This window comes from Lonchura striata, chromosome 31 (genome assembly GCF_050655825.1).
Source record: "Lonchura striata isolate lonStrDom1 chromosome 31, ASM5065582v1, whole genome shotgun sequence".
NCBI classification, from domain to species: Eukaryota; Metazoa; Chordata; class Aves; order Passeriformes; family Estrildidae; genus Lonchura; species Lonchura striata.
Window position 1 is genome coordinate 6,782,153 of NC_140733.1, and position 25,785 is coordinate 6,807,937.

Below are 25,785 nucleotides of genomic sequence, written 5' to 3' on the forward strand. Positions count from 1 at the left end.
AGAGCCCCTTCGTTCTGCGCATGCGCACCAGCGCCGAGCTGCGGCGGAGAGGGCGGCGCGCGGCCATTGCGAGGCGCTGATTGGTTCAAACTCGCAGGCCCCGCCCAGCTGCAGCAGGTGCGGCGCGCTGATTGGCGCGCTGGCTCTGGCCACGCCCCCGGCGGCACCGCCCCCCCCGCAGTCGGGGCGCGGCCGCCGCCCCGCACGGACGGGCTCGCTCCGCGCTCCGCCATGGCCGACTCCGCCGCGCAGTCCTCGCTCGTCTCCTCCAGCTCCTCTGCCGCCTCCCTCGCCTCCTCCTCCTCCTCCTCCACGCGGGCCGGGGGCTGCGTGGGCGGCAGCTCCATGTCGTGCGCCGGTAAGGGCCGGGCGGGGCCTGAGGGGGTGAGGCCCCGGCGGGGGCGTGAGGGGAAGGAGCCCTGGGGCGCTGGGTGTGAGGCAGGAACGGGGCGGGAGGGGCAGGACGGGGGGGAAAGGCCTCGGGGGGCGGTTACTGGGGGCAGGAGGCGTTTGGGGGGCAGGTGTGGGGGGAAAAGCCTTTGAGAGGGGGTCAGGAATGGCGGGGGGAGAAATGAGGGAGAAAAGGCCCTGGAGGAGCAGATTTTGGGGAGCAGAGACTCGCGGGGGGGTTGGGGATGGGGGCGAGGTTGGGAGGCTTGGGGGCAGAAACGGGAGGTTGAAGAAGTTTTAGGGTAAAACAGAGGGGAAGCGGCTTTTGGGGGAGCGCGTTTTGGGGGGAAAGATGCTTTTAGGGGGGTTTTAAGGGGGAAAGAAGTTTTTAGGGGGATTTTAGAGGACAAAGAGGCTTCGAAGTGGAGATGTGGTTGGTGGAGGAGCTTTTTAGGGGCCGGTTTTGATGGGCAGCGACACCTCCAGCCCCACATCTCTCAGGAAAATGGGGGGAAATGCCCAGGAAAAGGAACCGTGGATGTTTTTGGGGTCGTTGGGGACCTGCTGCTCCGTCCGTCCTTCCCGGGAATTTTGGGGAGGGGGAATTTCACCCCCCCCCCTCATTCCAGCGCTCATTCCAGAGCATCCTGACTCGGCAATTCCCAGGATTTCCCCCCCAAAGTTCCCACCTGGACACCCCAAAACTCCGCGGTTTCACCCCAAACCTCGCCCTGGGGGGGTTGCAGCGCCGAGAAGGGCGGGTGGGATTTTCGGGGTGACCCCCGGGACCCCCCCCTGCGCCGTTCCCCACCCCCAAAGCCGGGAAATCGAGGTGAAACCCCCCAAAATCGGGTCCGGGCTGGAATTTTCCCGGTGGTTTTTGCGTCACCCTGAAGCTGCTCCGCACCGGCCCCGCCTTCTGGGGGGGGTTTGGGGGATTTTGGGGGGTGCTGAGCTCTCACCCTCTGTGTTCTCTTGCAGATCCCCCCAATTCTTCCTCTTCCTCCTCCTCTTCCTCCTCCCAGCCCGTTTCTCTCTTTGCGGCTTCACCAGGCAAGTCTCCCCCTCCCTCTTTTCTCTTTTTTTCCTGCACCCCCAGGAAGAAAAATGTCTGAGGGGGGCGGGGGGGTAAAGCCCAGACCCTAAAAAATCCCCCTGGATTTTGGGGAAGGGTCCCCAGAGCCACTCTGGGGACACCCAGAGCCATTTCGGGGCTCCCCAAGGTCACTTTGGGGTCTCGGTGTCACAGCAAAGGGGGGATTTCTCCCCAAAATAACCCCTGGATTTTGGGGGTCTCACCCGTTTCTTGAGGGGGGGGAAGCACAAACACTGCTGAGCCCCCCCATAATGACAACAAAGGGTTAAACTCCCCCAAAATAGACATTTTTCTTTTTCTCTCTTTTCCTGCTCTTTCACTCGGTTTCTTCTCCCTTTTTCGGGGTGAGCCCCCCCAGCTTTGCCCCCCACCCCCTCCTGCACCCCAAAACTGCTGCTTCCCCCCCAGCTTTGCACGGCCCCCCCCCCCGCTGCTGCTGAAGGTGAAATTCGTCGTTTTTTGTGGTTTGGCCTCAAAATTCCTGCGCCCCCCACCCCCGACCCGCCTGCGCCGTGTCCCACCCGTCGCCGGGGGGGCTTCGTGTGCCCCCCCGGGCTGAACCTGGGGGGAGAGACCCCAAAATCCCCCCCAGATCGAGGAGGGGCTGAGCGGCACCCCCAGCCTCGCTCCAGACCCAAAACTGGGGGGTTTAGCCCCAAAAATAAGAGGGTTTCGCCCCGGATGGGAGGTTCTTGGTGGGGGCACCCCCAGTTTTGGCGGGTTTGGGGTGTCCTGCACCCCCACATCGTTCTGATCCCAAAGCGAGGGGTTTTAACCCCAAAATGGAATTTGGGTTTGTCCCAAAATGGGCTTTTTTAGCCCCAAACTGGGGTCTCTCCTCCCCAGATTTTGGGGTGTTTTTGGGGGGGTTGGGGGAGCCTCTGTGCCGCCGCTTCACCCCCACCTGCATGGGGGGACCCCCAAAATTCAGTGGGGGACCCCAAACCCGTCCCCACGCATGGCTGAGATTGGGGGAACCCCTGAATTTTGGGGAGGGGCTTTCCCCAGCATGGCTGGAAGGGGGGTGGGAGGGGGGAACCCCAAAACTCTGCGTGGGGACCCCAAAACCGCCCCCTCCCCCTGGCATGGCTGACCCCAAAATTTCCTGTGGGGGAGGGGACACCCAGGGCACCCCCAAAGGGGGGGAGGGGAATGTGTGGGGGACCCCCAAACCCGCCCCCCCAGCATGGCGGGGATGGGGGGGACCCCAAAACCCCCACGGGGGTGTGGGGGGGGGGCAGGAGGCCACGGGAGAGTGGGACGGAGCTGGGGGGGACCCGACCCCCCTGACCGTGCCCCCCCCTCCCCCTCAGCGGCACCGGGCGGGCGCGACCGGGGGGCGGCCCCGGGCGGGGGGATCCCCCCGAGCCCCCCGGAGTCGCCGGAGTCGCCGTTCGAGGTGGTCCCGGACCGAGCCGCCTTCGACCGCGAGTTCGGCCCCGCGCTCGGCCAGATCCCCGAGGGCCGCGTCTGCCACTTTCCGTCCAAGCCCCGCGGCGGCCCCGGTGTGCCCGGTGTGCCCGGTGTGCCCGGTGTGCCCGGCGGCGGCCCCGGGGTCCCGGGGCGCGGGCTGGCCCGGCCGCCCCCCGGCTCGGCGGCGGCGCTGGAGGAGGTGTCGCGGTGCGTGCGGGAGATGCACAGCTTCACCAGCGAGCTGCTCTCCTGGGACCTGGTGGAGCGCGGCACCGGCGGCACCGGGGACGGCCACGGCGGCGGCGGCACCGGGGACGGCGTGAACGGCGTTGGCAATGGCGGCACCGGGGTCACCGGCGCTGGGAATGGCATCGCTGGCATGGGGAGCGGTGGCACCGGTGTCACCGGTATCGGGAGTGGTGGCACCGGCACCGGGAGCGGCGTCACCGCCGTGGGGAATGGCATCGCTGGCATTGGCAATGGCATCGGGAGCGGCCCCGGTGGCATCGGGAGCGGTGTCACCTGTACCGGGAGCGGTGTCACCGCTGTCACTGGCAGCAAGAGTGACGTCGTCACCGCCGCTGGGAACGGCCTTGCTGGCACCGGGGGTGTCCCCGGCGGTGTCCCCGGCGTAGGGGGTGGCCCCGCCGTCTCCACCGACGCCGACAGCTCCGGTGACTCTGACGACACCGTCATCGAGGAGGCGCCGGGCGAGGCCCCCGGGGCTGTCCCCAGGGACGTCCCCGGTGTCCCCGGGGCTGTCCCCGCCGTCCCCGGGGCTGTCCCCGCCGTCCCCGGGGCTGTCCCCGCTGTCCCCGGGGCCGTCCCCGGGGCTGTCCCCGTCCCCTCCCAGGACCGGAGCCTGCGGGAGCTCGGGGAGCCCCCCCGGCCCCTCCCGGCCGCGCCCCTTCCCCACCTGGCAGGTAAAGCCCCAACCGGGGGGAGGGGCTGGGAACGGGCCCGAGACGGGGAAAGGGGCGGAGGAACGGGGAGACCCCCGCCCCACGCGCTGCTGGAGGGGGGGCTCAGGAGCGCCTCGGTTTGGGGTGAAATTTGGGGATTTGGGGCCAAACCCGCTGGCACTCTGCAGGGGGGGGGTTAATTAGCGCCTGTTCTAACTAGGGGGGTGTAATTAGGGGTTGTGCATAACGAAGGGGCTGTTTTAATGAGCTTTAGTGAGCGAGGGTAATTAGTGGATTGGGAGGAAGAGGGAAGGTGGCATCGAGCTCAGTTTGGGCTAAATTGGGGTGGGGATGACACAGGGACCCCCCGTGTCCCCTCATTGTCCTTCCTGGTGTCCCCTCACTGTCCTCGTGGGACCTGGCCTTGTCACCCCGTGTCCTCCTTGTTCCCCTCGGTGTCCCCTCCATCGCTCCTCACGTCCTCCTTTGTGTCCCCCTCCTGTCCCCTCCTTGTCTCCCCGTATCTCCCCCTTGTCCCCCGTGTGACATGTCCCCGTGTGACGTGTCCCCGTGTGATGTGTCCCCATGTGACGCGTCCTCCCGTGTCACCGTGTCCCCCGTGTCCCCGTGTGACATGTACCTGTGTGACGGTGTCCCCCTGTGTCCTCGTGTCACCGTGTCCCCCGTGTCCCTGTGTGACGGTGTCCCCGTGTGATGTGTCCCCGTGTGACGGTGTCCCCCCGTGTCAATGTGTCCCCCGTGTCCCCGTGTGACGTGTCCTCCCGTGTCACCGTGTCCCCCGTGTCCCCGTGTGACGTGTCCCCGCTGTCGCAGCGCTGCAGGAGCTGCTGTTCTGGCGGGACGTGAGGAAGAGCGCGGTGGCCTTCGGCGCCAGCCTGGTGCTGCTGCTGTCGCTGGCCACGCTCAGCGCCGTCACCGTGGTGGCCCACGTGGCGCTGGCCCTGCTCTCGGTCACCATCAGCCTCCGCGTCTACAAGGCCGTGGTGCAGGCGCTGCAGAAATCCGAGGAGGGGCACCCCTTCAAGTGAGCGCCCTGGGGACCCCCGGCGGGGTTTGGGGGCGGGGGGCTCGGGGACACGGCCAGCCCGGGCTCGGGGACATGGCCAGCCCCACTTGGGGACATGGCCAGCCCCGCTTGGAGACACGGCCAGCCCCGCTTGGGGACACGGCCAGCTCGGCTCGGGGACACGGCCAGCCCGGGCTCGGGGACACGGCCAGCCCTGCTTGGGGACACGGCCAGCCCGGGCTCGGGGACACGGCCAGCCCCGCTTGGGGACACGGCCAGCTCGGCTCGGGGACACGGCCAGCCCCGCTTGGGGACACGGCCAGCCCCGCTTGGGGACACGGCCAGCCCGGGCTCGGGGACACGGCCAGCCCTGCTTGGGGACACGGCCAGCCCGGGCTCGGGGACACGGCCAGCCCGGGCTCGGGGACACGGCCAGCCCTGCTTGGGGACACGGCCAGCCCGGGCTCGGGGACACGGCCAGCCCTGCTTGGGGACACGGCCAGCCCCGCTTGGGGACACGGCCAGCCCCGCTTGGGGACACGGCCAGCCCGGGCTTGGGGACACGGCCAGCTCGGCTTGGGGACACGGCCAGCCCCGCTTGGGGACACGGCCAGCCCGGGCTTGGGGACACGGCCAGCTCGGCTTGGGGACACGGCCAGCCCCGCTTGGGGACACGGCCAGCCCCGCTTGGGGACACGGCCAGCCCAGGCTCGGGGACACAGCCAGCCCCGCTTGGGGACACAGCCAGCCCCGCTTGGGGACACGGCCAGCCCAGGCTCGGGGACACAGCCAGCCCCACTTGGGGACACGGCCAGCCCAGGCTTGGGGACACAGCCAGCCCCGCTTGGGGACACGGCCAGCCCAGGCTTGGGGACACGGCCAGCCCGGGCTCGGGGACACGGCCAGCCCCACTTGGGGACACGGCCAGCCCGGGCTTGGGGACACGGCCAGCCTGGGCTCGGGGACACGGCCAGCCCCGCTTGGGGACACGGCCAGCCCGGGCTCGGGGACACGGCCAGCTCGGCTTGGGGACACGGCCAGCTCGGCTTGGGGACACGGCCAGCCTGGGCTCGGGGACACGGCCAGCCCCACTTGGGGACACGGCCAGCTCGGCTCGGGGACACGGCCAGCCCGGCTTGGGGACACAGCCAGCCCGGGCTCGGGGACACGGCCAGCCCCGCTTGGGGACACGGCCAGCCCGGCTTGGGGACACAGCCAGCCCGGGCTCGGGGACACGGCCAGCCCCGCTTGGGGACACGGCCAGCCCCACTTGGGGACACGGCCAGCTCGGCTCGGGGACACGGCCAGCCCGGCTTGGGGACACGGCCAGCCCCTCTTGGGGACACGGCCAGCCCCTCTTGGGGACACGGCCAGCCCTGCTTGGGGACACGGCCAGCTCGGCTTGGGGACACGGCCAGCCCCGCTTGGGGACACGGCCAGCCCGGCTCGGGGACACGGCCAGCTCGGCTTGGGGACAGCGCTGTCACCGCAGGGGGACACTTGGGCTGGCCTGGCTGCTCTGGGTGGGGACAGGGTTGGGGTGCAGGGGGGTTTGGGGTGGGGATTTTGGGGTCCTGAGGGGTGTGAAGAAGGATTTTGGGGGTGTGGATGGGGATTTTGGGGTCCAGAGGGGTGTGAGGGAGGATTTTGGGGTGTGAGGAAGGATTTTGGGGTGTCCCCACTCCAATTTCTGACCCAGACCTGACCCTATGTCCTGAGACCTTCCGGGGCATGGAGGGGTGAAGATGGATTTTCATGTTTAGACACAAAGTTAGGGGCGCAGACACAGATTTTGGGGTTCAGGGCGGGGATTTTGGGGCTCCCCTCACCTGTCCCCCCCCTCCCCAGAACTTACCTGGACCTGGACGTGACCTTGTCCCCCGAGACCTTCCAGGCGCACGCGGCCGTGGTGGCCCGGCGCCTCAACCGGGGCCTGCAGCTGCTCATCCGCCTCTTCCTGGTGGAGGATCTGGTGGATTCCCTGGAGGTTCGGAGCCTTCCTCCCCCTCCTCCTCCTCCCCCACCCCAAAACCCCCCCGGGACCCCCCAAAACCTCTCCTGTGCCCCCCCAGCTCGCCCTGACCATGTGGTTGATGACCTACGTGGGAGCCGTTTTCAACGGCATCACCCTCCTCATCCTCGGTGAGACCCGCCCCTTCTCCCCCTGAAATGACCCCCAGAAGTGTGATTTTGGGGGTGGTGACCCCCAAAATTAGCGCTGAGGGGGGGGTTCCCCCCAAATAACCCCCTCCCCCTGTTTTTCCCCAGCCGACATCTTGGCCTTCACCCTCCCGCCCCTCTACGAGAAATACCAGGTGAGCCCGAACTGAGCAGACCCCCCCCAAAATCAAGGGGGACACCCCAAAATCAAGGGGACACCCCCAGAAACGGGGGGGCACCCCTGAAAACCCCATTTCCCCCCACTCCAGGTGCAGATCAATCACTACATGGGCCTCATCCGCCAGCAGACCAAGGACCTCATGGCCAAGTAGGCGCTCAGAGGGGACCCCAAAATCCTGGGGACCCCTCCCCAAAATCCTGGGGACCCCCCCAAATCCCTGTGACCTCCCCAGATCATCTCTCCCCCTCTCTCTGTAGGATCCAGGCGAAGCTCCCGGGTCTGGTCAAGAAGAAGCCGGAATAAACCCCAGGGTGGGGGAGGGGAAATTTGGGGGTACCCACAGCGGTGCCCCCCCCACTCCAAGCTTGTCTTTCCCCACCCCCCCAAACTCCACCCACCCCCTCAAATTCGTTCCCTTCCCCCAGTCTCACAGTGACGTCCGTCTGTGCCCCCCCCTCTTGAAACTGGGGGGGCTGAACCCCAAAATCGCCTCCCCTGGGTTGGGTCCCCCCGGGGGGGCCCCCCAAGCTCGTTCCTGTCCCCCCCGTTTTATTTTTTTAACGTTAATTGAGGTGAAATGTCTGTAACTGCTGTAAATGGGGGAGGGGGGGCTCAGCCCTCCCCACAGCCCCCCCAAACTGCGCCCCCCGAGCCCCCCCTCGCTGAGAGGGGGGTGGGAAATGGGGGAGACCCCCCCCCAAATCCACCCGCGGGGCTGCGGCTACAATAAAACACCGCCACAAGGCTGGGCCCCTCTGTGCTGGTGACACCCCCGGAATGTCCTCGGGACCCCCCAGAATGTCCCCGGGACCCCCGAAATGTCCCCGGGACCCCCCAAAATGTCCCCGGGACCCCCAAAAGGTTCCTGTGATCCCACCCCCAGAATGTCCCTGGGACCCCCCCCAAAAAGGTTCCTGTTACCCCCCCCAAAAACGTCCTCCCCGAGTTGTCCTTGTGTCCCCTCAGATGTCCCCCTTCTCCCACCCCAAAATGTCCCTGGGACCCCCCCGATGTCCCCATGTTCCTCTCCGATGTCCCCAAATGTCCCCATGGCCCGGGGGGGTCTCTGGGGGGTTTATTGGGGGGTCGTGTACAAGGTGGGAGGGGTGTAAGAAAACGGGGTGGGGGGACACGCAGACATAAATAAGGGGACACCGGGGGGTGGGGGTGACACTGGGGGGTGACACCGGGGGGTGACACCGGGGGGTACAGGAGTGGCTGTGTTGTGGTGGGGGGGAACTGGGGACACTGATGGGGGGGGTCTCTGGTGTCCGCGCTGCCCCCCTGGGGTGTCCCCTGTTGTCCCCACCCCCTCCCAGTGTCCCCATCCCGGGGGGGCTCAGGCGGGGGGGGCTCCTGTGGCCCCCTCCCCCCCTGCGGCCTCTTCCTCCTCCTCCTCCTCCTCCTCCTCGGCAGGACCGGGGGCTGGCAGGGCTGGGGGGACAGTGCTGTCACCTCCCTGTCCCCCACAGTGTCCCCTGCGTCTGTCCCCACCCGCTCCCAGTGTCCCCAAAGCTTCCAGCACCCCCCCGGTGTCCCCAGTGCCACCCACCCCGGTGTCCCCAGTGTCCCCAGTGCCACCCACCCCAGTGTCCCCAGTGTCCCCAGCTCCCCCCCACAGCCACCACTGTCCCCATATCCCAAACCCTCCTTGATCCCGCTCACTGGGGCTTTTCCTGGGGGTGGCACTTTGTCCCCAGTGTCCCCCTGTCCCCTCTCACCGGGGCTGCCCCCCCCAGTGTCCCCGCTCACCAGGGCTGTCCCTGTCCCCCCCGTGTCCCCTCTCACCATCCCCGTCCCTGCCATGTCCCCGGTGTCCCCGCAGGCTGCCGGGGTGCGCGGCCAGCGCGTGCCGCCGGATGTCCCCGAGGTGCAGCGAGGGCAGGGCGCGGGCGCACAGGAGGCAGCGCAGCCGCAGCCCCCCGGCCTCCAGGTCCAGGCGCAGCTCGGCCCGCAGCCAGCGCCGCAGCGGGGACAGCGGGGGACGGGGTCCTGCGGCGGGGACGGGCTGTCACCCAGGGGGACAGAGGGGGACGGGGTCCTGCGGCGGGGACAGCGCTGTCACCCAGGGGGGACAGAGGGGGACGGGGCCCTGCGGTGGGGACGGGCTGTCACCCAGGGGAGACAGAGGGGACGGGGTCCTGCGGTGGGGACGGGCTGGGGGGATGTGCTGGGGACGCTGGGGACAGGCCCAGGGCCACTGGGGACACTTTGAGGACCTTGGGGACCCCTCGGGGACAGGCCCAGGGCCTTTGGTGACAATTTGGGGACTCCTGGGGACAGGCCAAGGGACACTGGGGACACCTTGGGGACACTTTGGGGACCCGGGGCTGGCACTGCGGTCATGGGAGGAGCCCCAGAGAGGGGCGGGGCTGAGGGACTGGGCGTGGTCAGGGTGGGGCTTGTCTTAAAGGGACAGTGTCCCTTTAAAGGGCGTGGCTTAGCAAAGGGTGTGGTCAGATAATGGGCGTGGTGTGTAAAGAGGGCGGGGCTTTAACGGAAAGGGGCGTGGCTACGGTAAAAGTGGGTGTGGTCAGTGTGGATGAGGGCGTGACCTGAAATTAAATGGGGCGTGGCCACATTTAAAGGGACAGAGCTGCTCCTAAAGGGGCGTGGCCACATTTAAAGGGACAGTGCCGCTCCAAAGGGGCGTGGCCACATTTAAAGGGACAGAGCTGCTCCAAAGGGGCGTGGCCACATTTAAAGGGACAGAGCTGCTCCTAAAGGGGCGTGGCCACATTTAAAGGGACAGTGCTGCTCCAAAGGGGCGTGGCCACATTTAAAGGGACAGAGCTGCTCCTAAAGGGGCGTGGCCACATTTAAAGGGACAGAGCTGCTCCAAAGGGGCGTGGCCACATTTAAAGGGACAGTGCCGCTCCAAAGGGGCGTGGCCACATTTAAAGCGACCCCACTCCTCTTAAAGGTGCCGCGCCCCACCTTCCCCACCCCCAGCCCGGCCCGTACCTGTCCCGTGGGTGCCGCCGGGGGGTCCCTCGGGCCGGGGGGTCCGTCCCGGGTGGGCGTCCCAGGAGCGCAGCGCCAGCTGCTTCTCGCGGGGCCCCCAGGCTCCGGAGTAGGGGTGCTTCTGGCGGATGTGGCGCTTGATGGTGCTGAGCTTGAGCGTGGCCAGGGCGCTGCCGCACACCAGGCAGCGCATGCCGCGCCGCGCCGCGTTGAACTCCATCAGGTACTCGGCGCGCCAGCGCTCGTGGTAGTACCGGCGGTGGTCCCGGCCCGGCACCCGGCTCCGGCCCGGCCGCGACGCCCGCCGCTCCCGGGGCTGCTCCCGGGGCTGCTCCCAGAGCTTGTCCTGGGGTTTCTCCTGGGGCTTCTCCTGGGATTTCTCCTGGAGCTTCTGGGGCTGCTTCTGGAGTTTCTCCCGGGGTTTCCCCTGGGGTTTCTCTCGGGGTTTCTGGAGTTTCTCCTGGGGTTTCTCCCGGGGTTTCTGGGGCTGCTCCTGGAGTTTCTCCTGGGGTTTCTCCCGGGATTTCTGCGGCTCCATGCTCCGGTGCAGCCCCCGCGGGGAAGGGGCTGCAGGGAAAGCCGGGGAGGGAGGTCCAGGAATCGGGGGAGGTTCAGGGGGGATTTGAGGGGTCCAAGGGATGGAGGGGACACCGAGGATTAGGGGTGAGATGTGGGGCAAGGCCGGGGGGTTTTAAAGGGACAGAGCAGCAAAAAGGAGATCTTAAAAGGGGTAGGGGGTTCTTAAAGGGGCAGCGCGCTTCAAGGGGCAGGGTCCGTAAATGAGGAGGGGGCGGGGAAGGGAGGGGCGCATCCTCCAGGGACAGGGACATCCGAAATTCCTGTGGGCATCCGAAAGGGACGGGGATCCTTTAAGGGGACAGGGACACCTTAAAGGCTCAGGGACATCCCGAATTGGATGGGCACATCCTGAAGTCCTGCGGACCTTTTAAAGGGACCGGGATAATTTAGAGGGATGGAGGCATCTTCACGGGACACCCTAAATTGAATCGGGTCATCTTAAAGGGCCAGGAACCCGTTAAAGAATCCGGGGCCTCCCAGCCCATGACAGGGAACGGCAAAGGGCTGGGGGGGGGGGTCGGGGGGCTTCTTAAAGCGCCAGCGCCGCTCCCATTGTGCGCCCCCCGCTCCCCCGCCGCCCTCTCGGTGCTCACCTGGGCCGGCCGGGGCCGGGAGCGGGCCGGGGGCGGGGCGGGGGCCCGGGGGCTCCACGGCGGGGCCCGGGGCGGCGGCGGCGGCGGGCGGGGGCCGACCGGGCTGGGGACGCCGCCGTGGGGCCCCTGGGGCTCCTTTAAGGGCTCCTGGGTAAATTTAAAGGGGCCGCACGCCTTTCCCATCCCCCCCCCCGCCCCTCCCCGCTAAGGGGGGCTACGGGGAGGGGGCGATGAGTTGCCGGCAGGTCGCAGCCCACCCCCCGCTCCAGAGGAGCCACAGCGGTGATTTTAAGGGGGGGTCCCCCTGGATGCTCCCCCGCCCCCACCCCGCAGCAGCGCCCTGGGGTGCCCCGAGCGATGGGGCACCCATGGACCCCCGACCCATCCCGGCCCCGCCCCTTTGGTCCAAAGGGGGCGTGGCGGGGTGAGGACACGCCCCCTCCCCGTGCTCCCAGTGCAGACAAGGCGCGCCTTGCCCCAAAATCGGGGAGAACCCAGCCCCAAAATCTGGGCGCGTCCAGGTGTCCGGGAGAACCCCCAAAAATCGGGGAGGGTCCTGCGGTCCGGGAGAGTCCCCCAAATTCGGGGAGGGTCCTGCGGCCATGAGAAGCTCCCAATTTCTGGGGGCCTCCTGCGGTCCATGAAAGTCTCCCAAACTCGGGGAGGGTCCTGCGGTCCGAGCCGCCCCCCGCCCCATCCTTGGGTCCCCATCGGGGCTGGGGAGGGGCATTCGGCTCCGCTCGGGTGTTTCCGGCACGGGCGGAAGCGCCCGAAGGCTGCCAAGAGGTGTTCGGGCATTTCCGCATCCACTCGGGAGTTTCGGTCCCACTCGGGTATTTCCGGCTCCGCTCGGAGCCGCGGCGGCGCGGGCGGCGCTCGGCCGCTCCCGCTGCGCTCGGCGGAAAGAGCCGAAGGACGCTTCGTGTAGCTCCGCGGCGGAGGCGGAAACACTCGAAGTCCGTGAGGGCCGCGCCCCGAAGCGCTCCGGGAAGAGCCGAAGCGGCGCGGGGAGGCGTGTCGGCTGTTTCCGGCGCGGCGGCGGAAATGGCCGAGGGCCGGCGGCGGCCGCCATGTTGGGAGCCGCGGGGCGCTGAGGCGGCGTGAGGCGGCGGCGGCGGCGGCCGGGCCGGGCCGGGCGGACCCCGCCCGCTCCCCCTGCTCCTCTGCCGGCCCCCCCAATGCCGCTGGCCTGGCCCCCCCCCGCCCCCTGAGCTCCGCCGCCTCCCCTTCCCCCTCCCCGCACGCCTCCTGCCTGCCGCGGCTTCCCCCTATCGCGATAGTCGCCGGCGGCGCGGGGGGGGGGCCGCCATGTCGAGCAGCGCTCGCAGCCCTTTGCCGACCGTCAACGAGAGGGACGCGGAGCAGGTGAGGGAGGGACGGCGGGGGTGGGGGAGAGCCGGCTCCAGCGTGAGGGGAGAGGGGCGGCCGGGGGAAAAAGGGCGTTTTGTGAGGGGAAAAGGGAGCCTGGGGGGTTTTTGTGAGGGGAAAAGGGAGACTGAGGGATTTCTGTGAGGGGAAAAGGGGGATCCGAGGGAGCCTGGGGGTTTTTGTGAGGGGAAAAGGGAGCCTGGGGGGTTTTTGTGAGGGGAAAAGGGGGATCTGAGGAAAGAAAAAAGGGGCTTGAGGGGATGGCGAGATGGTTTGTGAGGGGAAATGGGGAGTTTAGGGTCGGTTTGTGAGGGGAAAAAGGGGATCTGAGGGGGCAAAAAGAAGAATTTGGGGGGTTCTGGTCCCGTCCGTGTGGGAAAAAAAGGGGGACTGAGTGGGTCTGAGGCGTTTGTGTCCGGGAAAAGGGTCCTGGAGGGGCCTGAGTAATTCTGTGAGGTAAAAAGGTGTTTTGAGGGGGATCTCGGCTGGGTTTTGAGGGAGATCCGAGGGGAAAAGGGGGCTGAGGGTCTGGGGCTGTTTGTGAGGGAAAAGGGGGACAAAAAGGGTCTGGGGGCTCTTTGTGAGGGGCAAGGGAGGCCTGGAAGGGGTGTGAGAAATCCTGTGGGGTAAAAAGAGCGTTTGATGGCAACCTGGGTCGGCTTTTGAGCGATAGAGAAAATAAAGAAGTCTGAGGGGGTCTGGGGGCATTTTTGGGAGTGAAAAGGGAGATCCTGGGGTATTTTACGTGGAGAAAGGAGAGGATCTGGGGGGATCTGATCTCTCTGTGAATGGAAAAGAGGGACTGAAGGGGTTTGGGATTGTTTTGTGAGGGAAGAGGGGGCTCTGAGGGGCTTCGGGCCCCTCTGTGAGGTGGAAAAGGGGGGTCTGGGTGTCCCCCAGTTCCTCTCTTGCGCCCTGTGAAGGAGCCTGGGGTCTCCCACAGCCCGGACCCTCCTGTGGGGTGGGGGGTCCTGAGCCATGTCCCCCTTCGGGCCTGGATTTGCTGTAGGGAGAGTGTTCTGGGATGAGCCCCTCCCCAGATTTTGGGGTCCCATTTCGGGGTTCCCTGCGGGGCAGCAGCGGGGGTTTGTGTGCATGACCCCCGGTTTTGGGTGAGGGGGTCACGCCTTGCACCCCAAAGCGAGAGGGGCAAGCAAAGGGGGAGTGCCAGACACCCCCACATTGACCCCCCCAGGCTCTGGGATCCGCCGTGGGGGGCAAGTTTGGGGTGTCACGTCCCCCCCCAGCCCGGTGGCTGCGCGCTCGGGGTGTGGGGGCGTCAGCCCACCCCCTCCCCACCCCCTTCCCTGCTGCAGCCCCCCGGCCGGGGGGGCTGTGGGGGCGGCGGCAGCGCTGCACGGGCTCGGCGCCCTCCCCGCGCTTTGGGGGGGCTCTGAGGGGCGAGCCCCCCCAAATCCCTCCCGTTCCGACCCCTGCGAGCGGGGACCAGCCCCCCACCCCGGGTGGGGAACGGGGGGCGCGCCCCCCTGTCTGTCTGAGGGGTGGGGGGGATTTCCTCCGGGGGCAGCTGGGACGGGGGTTCCCCGTTTTAGGGGGCGGATTTGGGGGGCTCTTGGGGTCCCTCTCTGCCCCCAGCTTTTCTGTGGCTGCTGGGAGACCCCCGCTGCTGGCTCAGCCGTTTTGGGGAGCACCTGGGGGTCTCCTCAGCTCCCCCCGCTGGGTGACACCCCCGTTTTGGGCGGTGTTTTGGGGGGCTTCCCCCTTCTGTGACCCCAAGTGCTGGGGGTGGCCCCAGCAGGGCGCGTGGGGGCACAGGTGGCGTCGTGTCGGTGTCCCCAAGCCCGAGGACAAGGCGATGCCACCTGTTCTGTGGCCGTGGCATCGGGCCCCCTCCTCGTTTTGGGTGGTTTTCCTCTTATTTATCCGCTGTTATGTAACGCCAGAGGAGAATTATTCCTGGCGGGGAAGATTTGGGGAGGGGGCGGCAGCGCCGTGTGGGGGGGGCTGTGCACCCTCCCCAGCCCCAGCAGCTGAATTTGGGGGGTCTTTCCCTGCCCCCCCAGCCCCCAATTCCTCCCTCACACAGAACCCGATCCGGTGGGGTCGGAGATAAAAAAAACCCATCAAAAATACCTAAATTTGGCTGACATTTGAGCGGCGCCGCACGAAGCAGCGCTGCCTCCCCGGCTGCCGCCGCCGCGCCGTGCCCGGGGGTCCCGGTCACACCGGGGACACCGGCACCGCTCCCGTTGCCACCGGTTTGGTGCCGCTGGCGTGGGCGGCTGCTGGCGGCATCGACGCCTCCCGGCACCGGGATCCTCACACCTGCCTGGTGACGTCATGGCGGGGCCGGTGACGTCACTGCTGGGCTGTGACGTCACTGCGGGGCTGCTGATGTCACACCGTACCTGGTGACATCACACCGTACCCAGTGATGTCCCTGCAGCCTCAGCGCTGTCACTGCTGCCGCCATTCCGGTGCCATCCCGGTGCCCGTTCCAATGCCCATTCCAATGCCAATTCCGGTGCCATTCCCATTCCAATGGCCATTCCGGTGCCCATTCCAATGGCCATTCTGGTGCCCATTCCAATGGCCATTCCGGTGCCCATTCTGGTGTCCACTCTAATGCCCATTCCAATGCCCATTCCCGTGCCATTCCCATTCCAATGGCCATTCCGGTGCCCACTCTAATGCCCATTCCAATGCCAATTCCAGTACCATTCCCATTCCTGTGCCCATTCCGGTGTCCATTCCAGCACCCATTCCAATGGCCATCCCGGTGCCCATTCCCGTGCCATTCCCATTCCAATGGCCATTCCTGTGCCCATCCTGGTGCACATCCCGGTGCCCATTCCAATGCCCATTCCCGTGCCATTCCCATTCCAATGCCCATCCCAGTGCCCATCCCGGTGCCCATCCCGGTGCCCATTCCAATGCCCATCCCGGTGCCCATCCCGGTGCCCATTCCAATGCCCATTCCCGTACCATTCCCATCCCGGTGCCCATCCCGGTGCCCATCCCGGTGCCCATTCCAATGCCCATCCCGGTGCCCATCCCGGTGCCCATCCCGGTGCCCATTCCCAGCCTTCTGGCTCTGTCCCCGGCCGGACAGCCCCCGCCCAGTGCCGGTTTTCCCCTTTCCTGCCCCGTTTTCCCCGCCCCGGCGCTCCAGGTGTTCCCGGGCCCCACCCCGGTCCCGCTGCGGCCTCAGCCCCGACCGGTCGAGCCGGTCCCCGCTCGCTCCCTCCCGGCGTCCCGCGGGGCTCCCGCCGCTCCCGGCGCTTCGGGGTGCCCAGGGTGAGTCCCCCTATGGCGGGCGGGCTGGGGAAACTGAGGCACGAGCGGCTCCGCGGCCTCACCGAGCGCCGCGGCCACCGGGGAACGCCGCGGCCTTCCCAGCGCCCGTGCCCGGTGCCGGTGGCGTTCCCCCGGTGTGACCGGGGCCGGGCGGCGCCTCCTTTGCCGTGCTTGCCGTGGTTTCGGCCAGGCGGGCCGCGGCGATAAGAGGCGCCGGGAGCGCCGCCACCGGACCCCGGGGGGTTCGGGGGGCTCCGGTGCCGGGGGGGGGGGGCTCCGGTGTCGGTGCCGCCTCAGAGCCCGGCCGAATGCCGGCAGCGCGGCCAGATGGCTCCGCACGCTCCCGCCCCGTTGCCACGGCAGTTTTTTGGCAGAAAGTCCCGTTTTCCTTCACTTTTCCCACAGCACCGCGCTGGGCTTTGGGGGAGGGGGAAGCTCCGGTCCCCCCCGGCCCCAAAACAGCGCGTTCTCCCCCCAAATCTGGGGGTTCGCTTGCGCCATCGCCGGCGCCTCCCCCGTGGCTTCCGCCAGCGGTTTCCTTCCCACGGAGGGGGAGGGGACACCCCGAGATGCGCCCCCACGAAAATAAAACCCGGCGGGGATTTGGGGGCCCCCAAACCCCCCGGGGGAAGGGGGGGCTTGGCTCGGCTTCCCCGCCCGCTCACGCGCTCCCGTTATCTCCGGTGTCACCGGAGCGCTGACAGCCCCGGGGGCCGATCGCTCCCCGTGAGGGAACACCCCGAAAGCGTCCCCGGGGCCCGGGTCACCTCCGGGGGGTGTCCGGGCGGGTTTTGGGGCGCGGGCAGAGGGGCTTTGTGCCCACGCCGTTCTGGGGGGCTGGGCCGGCAGCTCCGGCCAGGCGGTCGCGTTTGGGTCAAACCGGGCTTTTGGGCGCTGAATCCCCGGGAGAGGAGCCGGGGCGGGGCGGGGGTGGCCGTGTCCCCTCCCGGGGACGGGGTGACACGGCGCTGTCCCCTTCCCACCCTGCCGGCCCAGCCCGAAACCGCGGCGCTTGCGTCAGGTATCAGGGGCGGCTCCCGGCCGGGCCGGGCGCGGCTCCGCCGCTCCGGACTTCGCTCCCGGCTCCTCCCGGAGCCCGCTGGGATCCGCGGGATCCGCGGCCGGGCCCGGCTGAGCGTCGCCTCGCTGTCCCCGCAGCCGGGCGCCGTGGAGGGCAAGGGCGGCGGCAAGGCCAGCATGCTGCGGGGCCGCAACGCCGGCACGGCCGCCGAGGAGCAGCCCCACATCGGCAACTACCGGCTGCTCAAAACCATCGGCAAGGGCAACTTCGCCAAGGTCAAGCTGGCCCGGCACGTCCTGACCGGCAAGGAGGTGAGTGGCACCCCCCCGGCGAGGGGACGGCGCTCGGCGGGGCCTGGGTGACGCCGCGGGGACGGCGGCAGCCCGTGGGTGACACCGCGTGCTGTGGGTGTCACCGTGGTGCGGGGACAGTTCTGGCTTCTGGTGCTGCTTCTGGAAGTGCCACCACAGTGTGGGGACAGGTCTGGGTCCTGGTCCTTGCCCTGAGAGTGCCGCCACGGTGTGGGGACAGCCCTTGTTATCAGAGTGCCACCATGGTGTGGGGACAGCTCTGTGTCCCAGTCCTTGCCCTGAGAGTGCCACCACAGTGTGGGGACAGCCCTTGTCAGAGTGCCACCATGGTTTGGGGACAGCTGTGTGTCCTGGTCCTTGCTCTGGGAGTGCCACCACGGCCCAGGGATGGGTTTCCTGTCCCCAGCCACAAGTGCCACCACAGTGTGGGGACAGGTCTGGGCTCCTGGTCCAGGTCCTGTGGGTGTCCCCGCAGGGACCGACCCGTTGTCCTCATCCCATGGGTGGCACCGCGGTGTGGGGACAGCTCTGGCCTCTGGTCCCTGCCCTGGGAGTGCCACCTGGCACAGGAAGGAGTTTCCTGGTCCTCAGCTGTGATTGTCACCGTGGTGTGGGGACGGTTCTAGCTCCTGGTCCTTGTCCTGTGGGTGCCACCACGGCGTGGGGACACTTCTGGGTCCTGCTCCGTGCCCTGGGAGTGCCACTGTGGCACAGGGATGGTCCCAAGCTCTCGGTCCTCATCCCATGGGCGCCACCACGGTGTGGGGACAGCCCTGGGGCTGCTCCTGTCACCTTCCCCCTCATCCCATGGGCGCCACCACGTTTGGGGACAGCCTTGGGGACCCTCTGACCCCCCTCTCCCCTCGCAGGTGGCCGTGAAAATCATTGACAAGACGCAGCTCAACTCCTCCAGCCTGCAGAAGGTGAGGGGTGTCCCTGAGGGGTGGGGGGCAGCTGATTTTGGGGTGACAAATGGGAGATCATTCCCTCTGACACCCCCCAAAATCCCCCCTCCCCCTGTGCCTCGCAGCTCTTCCGGGAAGTGCGAATAATGAAGGTTCTGAACCACCCCAACATAGGTGAGACCCCCCCAAAACCCCCTCATCTGCACCCCCACCCCTCCCCGGGGGTGTCCCCCACCCTTGGGGGGGTCCCAGGGGTGTCTCCAACCCCCCTCCCCCCCTTGCAGTGAAGCTCTTCGAGGTGATTGAGACAGAGAAGACACTTTACTTGGTGATGGAATACGCCAGCGGGGGTGAGTGGGGGTCTGGGGGGCCCCGGGGGGTTTGGGGGCCACAGGGCTGCCCCTCACCCCCCACCCTGTGCCCCCCAGGCGAGGTCTTCGATTACCTGGTGGCCCACGGGCGCATGAAGGAGAAGGAGGCCCGGGCGAAGTTCCGACAGGTCTGGGGGGGGTGGTGCTGTTGGGCCCCCCCTGCAGGGGTTGGGGACCCCCCCAGCGTGCCCCCAAGGGGGCTGGGGGTGTCCCTGTGCCCCCCAGCTGGGCTGGGCCCCCCTCTGACACCCCCCTGTCCTGCAGATAGTGTCGGCCGTGCAGTACTGCCACCAGAAATTCATCGTGCACAGGGACCTGAAGGTGAGGGACCCCCACCTGGGACCCCCAGAGCGGACCCCTGACACCCTGGGACCCCCTGGCACCCCTGGCACCCCCAGAGTGGCACCCTGACACCCCTGGGATCCCCAGGACCAAACTCCCAATATCTCTGAGACCCCCAGGGAGGTGCCAGGACCCCCCAGCCCAGTCCCAGCTGCACCCCCTGCCCCCAAACCCCCCAGACCCCCCGTAACCCCCGCTGGGGCGCTCTCCCTCCCCGGGCCAGGCCGAGAACCTGCTGCTGGACGCCGACATGAACATCAAAATCGCCGATTTTGGCTTCAGCAACGAGTTCACCTTCGGGAACAAGCTGGACACGTTCTGCGGCTCGCCCCCCTACGCCGCCCCCGAGCTCTTCCAGGGCAAGAAGTACGACGGGCCCGAGGTGGACGTCTGGAGCCTGGGCGTCATCCTCTACACGCTGGTCAGCGGCTCGCTGCCCTTCGACGGGCAGAACCTCAAGGTGTGGCCGTGGTTTGGGGGTCCGGGGGTGGTTTGGAGTCACCCTAGTGTGTTTTGGGGGTCCCCGTGGGTGGTTTGGGAGCCATCCTGGATGATTTTGAGGTGCCCATGGGTGATTTATTGGTCCCCATGGGTGGTTAGGGGTCCCCGTGGGTGGTTTGAGGGTGCAGGGGTTGGCTTTGGAGTCACCCTGGATTGTTTTGGGGTCCCCGTGGGTGGTTTGGGGGTCCAGGGGGTGGTTTGGTATCCCCGTGGATGGTTTGAGGGTGCCCACGGGCGATTTTGGGGTGCTCACGCGTGGTTTTGGGGTCCCCCAGGAGCTGCGGGAGCGGGTGCTGCGGGGGAAGTACCGCATCCCCTTCTACATGTCCACGGATTGTGAGAACCTCCTCAAGAAGTTCCTCATCCTCAACCCCACCAAGAGGGGCACACTGGAGGTGAGGGGACCCCCAGACATCATCCTGGGACCTCCCCAACATTCCTGGGACCCCCCAGCATCATCCTGGGACCCCCCAGCATGGTCTTGGGACTCTCAGGTGGTTCTGGGAACTCCTGAGACCCTCCCGAGCAGCCCCCAGAGCACCCCAAGACCTCCTGGGGACCCTCCCTGTGCCCCCCGGGACCCCTGGGATCCTTTCGTGCCCCCAAAGTGTCCCCAGAGGTGGCCCCTGAGCCCCTGTGTGTCCCCAGCAAATCATGAAGGACCGCTGGATGAACGTGGGCCACGAGGACGACGAGCTCAAGCCCTACATGGAGCCCGTGCCCGACTACAAGGACCCCCGCAGGACAGGTGGGACCCCGGGGCCACCCCTGGGGACACGGGTGACCCTCGGGGACACGGGGACCCCGCTGAGGGCCGTGTCCCCCCAGAGCTGATGGTGTCCATGGGCTACACGCGGGAGGAGATCCAGGAGTCGCTGGTGGGGCAGAAGTACAACGAGGTGATGGCCACCTACCTGCTGCTGGACCACAAGAGCTCCGAGGTGGGGACACGGGGACACTGGGGGGGCAGGGACACTGTGGGGACACTGTGGGGACACTGTGGGGACACTGCAGGGACATTGGGGACACTGCAGGGACATTGGGGGACACTGGGGTGGCAGGGGACACCAGGGGACAACGAAAACACGAGAACAAAGAGGGGACATGGGGACAAGAGGGGACACGGGGAGGGACAGGTGACAAAGTGATACCGGGAGGGTCACTGGGATGAAGAGGGGACAGGAACGGGAGGGGACACGGTGACCAGGGGAGATTGCAACGGTGCGAGGGGACGTGGGGACACGGAGGTGGCACGGAGGTGACACGGGGACACAGGAGCACAGAGGGAGTGAGGGGATGTGGGCACATGGAGGTGGCACGGAGGTGACACGGAGGTGACACGGAGGTGACACGGGGACACTGGAGCACAGAGGGAGTGAGGGGATGTGGGGACACGGAGGTGGCACGGAGGTGACACAGGGACACCAGCCTGGCCCCACGCTGTCCTGCCCCCCGTCCCCACCGTGCCGGTGTGTCCTCCCCAGCTGTGCCGTGGTGGCACATCCCCGTCCCTGTCCCTGCCCGGCGGGTGTCCCCCGTGTCCTGCCCTGTCCCCACGTGTCCCCTGTCCCCAGCTGGAGGAGAACCTGTCCCTGAAGCCGCGGGTGGCCCCGGAGGTGGCCAACAGCTCGGGGCCCTCCCCCGCGCACAAGGTCCAGCGCAGCGTCTCGGCCAACCCCAAACGGCGCGTCAGCGACCAGGGTGAGAGCCCGGGGGGACAGGGACCCCAAACGGGGGGACAGGGACCCCAAACGGGGACAGGGACCCCAAACGGGGACAGGGACCCCAGACGGGGACAGGGACCCCCAAATGGGGACAGGGACCCCAAACGGGGACAGGGACCCCAGACGGGGGGACAGGGACCCCAAACTGGGACAGGGACCCCAAACTGGGACAGGGACCCCAAACGGGGGGACAGGGACCCCAAACTGGGACAGGGACCCCAAAGAGGGACAGGGACCCCAAACTGGGACAGGGACCCCAAACGGGGGGACAGGGACCCCAAATGGGAACCCAGGGGGTCAGTGACCAGGGTGAGACCCCCAAATGTTGTGGGGCTGGGGCGGTGTGTCCCTCAGGAGTGGGGTGCTCTGGGTGCTGGGGGGTCGCGGGGACAGGATCCCGTTGTGGGGGGTTGGTGGGCAGCTGGGGCCCCCTCGGGGTGCAGGAATGGGCGTGGGGGTCCCTGGGGGAGGCCCGGGTGGGTGGGATCGGGGGTGCCCAGCCCCTCGTGGGGTGCTGTGTGAGCCGGATCCCCCAGCGAGGCGGGGTGAAGGGGAAGGGAGGGGTCCCCGTGGGACCCCCACCCCTGACAGCCCCTCCCGCCCCAGCCGGGCTCTCCATCCCCACCTCGGCCTCGTACTCCAAGAAAACGCAGGCGGCCAACGCGGAGAACAAGCGAGGGGGAGCGGCAGGAGCAGGAGGAGGAGGAGGAGGAGGAGCAGGGGAGGAAGAGGTCGGGGGGCGCCGGGCCGGCAGCACGGCCAAGGTGCCCCCCAGCCCCCTGCCCGGCCTGGAGCGATCCAAGGGCACCCCCTCCCCGTCCACGGTCAGTGCAGGGTGGGGGACACCCGGGGGGGCCATGGATTGGGGGGAATTGGGGTGCTGAGGTGGGAGGGGGGTCCCCAACACCTGGAACCCCAGATTTGGGGTCAGTATCTGCTGATTCGTGGTGGGGATGGGGGTCGGCTGTCCCTGGGTCCCCCAGGGTGCGTGGGGGTCGCTGGTGGGGCTTGGTGTCCCCTGGAGGGTCCGCACGTCCCGTGTCTGCAGTTTGGGGGTTTTGGGGCACCTGTGTGTCCCCCCCAGCCCCCCGTGTCCCTGTCCCCCCACAGAACAGCGTCCTGTCCACGGGCACCACGCGCAGCCGGAACTCGCCGCTGCTGGACCGGGCCAGCCTGGGCCAGAGCTCGCTGCAGAACGGCAAGGACAGGTGGGGACCCACGGGGGGACACCCCAGCTTCCCCTAGGGGGGCTCCCGAGGGTGCTGGGATGGAGATGGGGGTGGGCGATCCCCCCCCAGCCCCCCATTCCTGCATTCACTGGGTGCTGGGGAGCGCCCCAGCTTCCCACGGGGGTCTGGGGGTGTCCCTGGGTGCTGGGGGGGCTCAGGGGGCAGCAGTGTCCCCCCCTTCAGGACTCTGGGGGTGTCTCTGGGGGCAGCAATGTCGCCCTTCAGGGGTCTGGGGGTGTCCCTGGGTACTGGGGGAGGATCAGGGGTGTCCCTGGGGGCAGCCGTGTCCCCCCTTCAGGGCTCTGGGGGTGTCCCTGGGTGCCGGGGGGGGCTCAGGGGGCAGCAATGTCCCCATTCAGGGGTCTGGGGGTGTCTCTGGGGGCAGCCGTGTCCCCCCTTCAGGGCTCTGGGGGTGTCCCCAGGTCCCGGGGGGCTCAGGGGTGCCCCCTAACCCCGTGTCCCCCCGCAGCGGGGCTCCCCCCCGGGTGCCTGCAGCGTCCCCCTCTGCCCACAACGTGAGCCAGGGCCCGGGCGAGCGGCCGAGCTTCCCGCGGGGGGTCTCGAGCCGCAGCACCTTCCACGCCGGGCAGCTGCGCGCCCCCCGGGATCCCCGGGACCCCCTGCCCTACGCGCTGCCCCCCGGGCTGCCCCCGCCCGCCTCGCCCTCGGGCGCCAGCCAGGGCCGGCGCGGCCCCTCCGCCAGCCTCTTCAGCAAGTTCACCTCCAAGTTCGTGCGCAGGTGAGCCGCAGGGCCGGGCCTGCTGCCCCGTGCCCCTGGACGTGCCCCTGGACGTGCCCCTGGATGTGTCCCCCTGGTGTGTTCTGGGCTCTCGCTGTCCCCTCGCTGTGCCCTTCCCTCTGTGTGTCCTGGGCTGTCCCCTCGGTGTCCCCTCGGTGTCCCCTCGGCGCTCCAGGGATTCTCTGTCCCCTGTTTGTCCCCTCTGAGGGCTCCTCGGTGTCCCCTCGGTGTCCCCCAGATCCCTGCCGTGTTTCTCTGTCCCCTCAGGGTGTCCCCTCGGTGCTCTCGAGGCTTCTCTGTTCTTCTCCTCCCTCTGTGTCCCCTCCTGTCCCTGCCACTGTCCCCTCAGGCACCCGCATGGCCCTTCCTGTCCTCCCCGGCCTCCCACTAATCCTCCTGGGGTCCCCCATGTCCCTGAATGTCCCTGCATGTCCCCTCAGGGACCCCCCATGTCCCTGCATGTCCCCTCCTGTCCGCCCCCATGTCCCCTCAGGGACCCCCCTGTCCCCTCCTGTCCCTCTGTCCCCACAGAGCCGGGGCGGGGGGTGGGGGTGCTGCTTTTCCCCGGACCCCACTGACCCCAGCCCCGCTCGGGGGGGGCTGTGGGGGTCTCAGGGGAGGGGGTGGCTCTGTCCCGGCCCCCTCCCCCTCCCAACATCCCCTTCTCTTCTGTTTGTCTTTGTAGAAATCTGTCTTTCAGGTTTGCCAGAAGGTAGGGCCGCGCCGGACGCTGGGTCCCCCCGCATGGCACCCCTAAAATTCCCACAAACCCCCCCAAAAATCCCCCCGACCCCCCCCCGGACCCCTCCCCAGTGCTGCACGGCCCCGCATGGTCCCCCTGGCCCCGCCCGTCCGTCTGTCCTCGTCCCCCCCCGTGTGTCTGTCTGTCCCCCGCCCCCGGTGCTGTCTGTGCCCCCGGGTCCCCTCGGGGGGGTGGGCTGTGCCCCCCCAGCCCCCCCGGCTGAGCTCGGCCCCTTTTGTCTCCCGAGGAACCCCCACGAGCCCGAGAGCAAGGAGCGGGTGGAGACCCTCAGGTGAGTCGGGGACACCCTGGGGACACCCCCGGGGTCCCTGTGACACTCCTGGGGACACCCCGGGGACACCCCTGGCATCCTTGTGACACTCCTGGGGTCGTTTTGACACTCCTGGGGACAGCCCCAGGGTCCCTGTGACAACCCCAGGGGTGACCAACTCCCCTTGGTGACCCCTGGTGCTCCCCCAGATCTGCAGTGGGCCCTGAGAATTACCCCCAGGACCCCCCAGTTCCCCCCAGACTTGCCATGGGCCCCAAGAAGGACTCCCAGCACCCCCTAACCCCCAATTTCCCACAGTGGGCCCTGAGAAGGACCCCCAGCACCCCCTAACCCCCCAATTCCCCCCGGTGGGCCCCGAGCAGGACCCCCAGCACCCCCTAACCCCCGGTTCCCCCCAGACCCGCGGTGGGCCCCGAGAAGGAGCCGCGCGAGGCCGGGCGCGACGCCAAGCCGCGCTCGCTGCGCTTCACGTGGAGCATGAAGACCACGAGCTCGCTGGAGCCCGGGGAGATGCTGCGCGAGATCCGCAAGGTGCTGGACGCCAACAGCTGCCGCTGCGAGCCGCAGGAGCGCTTCGTGCTGCTCTGCGCCCACGGCGCGCCCGGCCACGACTCCTTCGTGCAGTGGGAGATGGAGGTGTGCAAGCTGCCCCGGCTCTCGCTCAACGGCGTCCGCTTCAAGCGCATCGCCGGCACCTCCATGGCCTTCAAGAACATCGCCTCCAAGGTGGCCAACGAGCTCAAGCTCTGAGCCGCGGCCCGGCACCGCGGCACGGCCGGGCAGCGCGGCTCTGGGGACACGGACACGGCTCCGGGGACACGGACACGGCCCAGGCACCGCGGCACGGCCGGGCAGCGCGGCTCTGGGGACACGGACACGGCTCTGGGGACACGGACACGGCCCAGGCACCGTGGCTCCGGGGACACGGACACGACTCCGGGGACACGGACACGGCTCCAGGGACACGGTCACGGCTCCGGGGACACGGACACGGCCTGGGCACCGTGGCTCCAGGGACACGGACACAGCCCAGGGACACGGACACGGCCCAGGCACCGTGGCTCCAGGGACACGGACACGGCTCCAGGGGCACGGTCACGGCTCCGGGGACACGGACACAGCCCAGGGACACGGACACGGCCCAGGGACACGGACACGGCGGCTCCGAGGTGGCCGAGGAGCCTCCGCTTTGAGCCACGGACACGGCGAGCCCGGAGCGCCTCTGAGGTGGCCCTGGAGCTCCGGCTCCGAGCCACGGCCGCGGCGGGGACGCCCACGGGGGGACACGGGAGCGCCGGGATGGACCTCGGGCACCTCGGGGGCTCCTGGATGGATCTGGGGATGGCCTGGATGGACCTCGAGGGCGCTCCGGGACTTGGTGGGCACGGCCTGGGTGCGGCCAGGAGCTCCTGGGTGGATCCGGCATGTCCTGGATGGACCTGAGATGGACCTGGCATGTTCAGGATGGACCTGAGAGCCTGGGATAGGCCTGGGATGTCCAGGAAGAACCCGGGAGCTCCTGGATGGATCTGGGAGGTCCAGGATTGGCCCGGGATGTCCAGGACGGACCTGGGATGTGCAGGAGGGACCTTCTGCAGAGTCCAGGAAGATCGTGGCTGGACCTGGGACCTCCAGAGGTCCCCTGGCTGGACCAAGGTCCAGGTGTCCATGGGGACA

At 68.3% G+C, this 25,785-nt stretch overlaps 3 protein-coding genes across 6 annotated transcripts; 2 read left to right on the forward strand and 1 right to left on the reverse strand.

The window, feature by feature from the left end:
- Window positions 1–177: 177 nt before the first annotated feature.
- Window positions 178–7,913, forward strand: LOC110478827 (uncharacterized). Its single transcript, XM_085563978.1, has 9 exons — window positions 178–358; window positions 1,372–1,443; window positions 2,800–3,822; window positions 4,636–4,846; window positions 6,677–6,815; window positions 6,901–6,970; window positions 7,097–7,143; window positions 7,258–7,316; window positions 7,427–7,913. The coding sequence occupies exons 1-9, from the start codon at window positions 232–234 to the stop codon at window positions 7,470–7,472; spliced, it is 1,794 nt and encodes a 597-aa protein (XP_085420104.1). The 5' UTR covers window positions 178–231; the 3' UTR covers window positions 7,473–7,913.
- A 595-nt stretch (window positions 7,914–8,508) lies between these two features.
- ZFTA (zinc finger translocation associated) lies at window positions 8,509–11,299 on the reverse strand. Its single transcript, XM_077789627.2, has 3 exons — window positions 10,134–11,299; window positions 8,958–9,161; window positions 8,509–8,603 (listed from the first exon to the last, which is right to left on the reverse strand). Exons 1-3 carry the CDS (start codon window positions 10,669–10,671, stop codon window positions 8,509–8,511), a joined length of 837 nt encoding a protein of 278 aa, XP_077645753.2. The 5' UTR covers window positions 10,672–11,299.
- Window positions 11,300–12,363: 1,064 nt separating this feature from the next.
- Window positions 12,364–24,965, forward strand: LOC110478850 (serine/threonine-protein kinase MARK2). Of its 4 annotated transcripts, none has more exons than XM_085564011.1 (18): window positions 12,364–12,670; window positions 17,090–17,263; window positions 18,133–18,186; window positions 18,294–18,342; window positions 18,453–18,518; window positions 18,597–18,667; window positions 18,804–18,860; window positions 19,105–19,341; window positions 19,658–19,777; window positions 20,031–20,130; window positions 20,211–20,323; window positions 20,867–21,083; window positions 21,713–21,930; window positions 22,217–22,314; window positions 22,805–23,074; window positions 23,760–23,786; window positions 24,064–24,108; window positions 24,507–24,965. In XM_085564011.1, the coding sequence occupies exons 1-18, from the start codon at window positions 12,614–12,616 to the stop codon at window positions 24,856–24,858; spliced, it is 2,325 nt and encodes a 774-aa protein (XP_085420137.1). In that variant the 5' UTR covers window positions 12,364–12,613; the 3' UTR covers window positions 24,859–24,965. The 4 variants fall into 4 exon arrangements, with proteins under 4 accessions (XP_085420137.1, XP_077645836.1, XP_077645837.1 ...); XM_077789710.2 differs by having other exon boundaries at window positions 12,367–12,670; window positions 20,957–21,083; window positions 24,507–24,964; XM_077789711.2 differs by lacking the exon at window positions 23,760–23,786 and having other exon boundaries at window positions 12,368–12,670; window positions 20,957–21,083; window positions 24,507–24,963.
- Window positions 24,966–25,785: the final 820 nt, after the last annotated feature.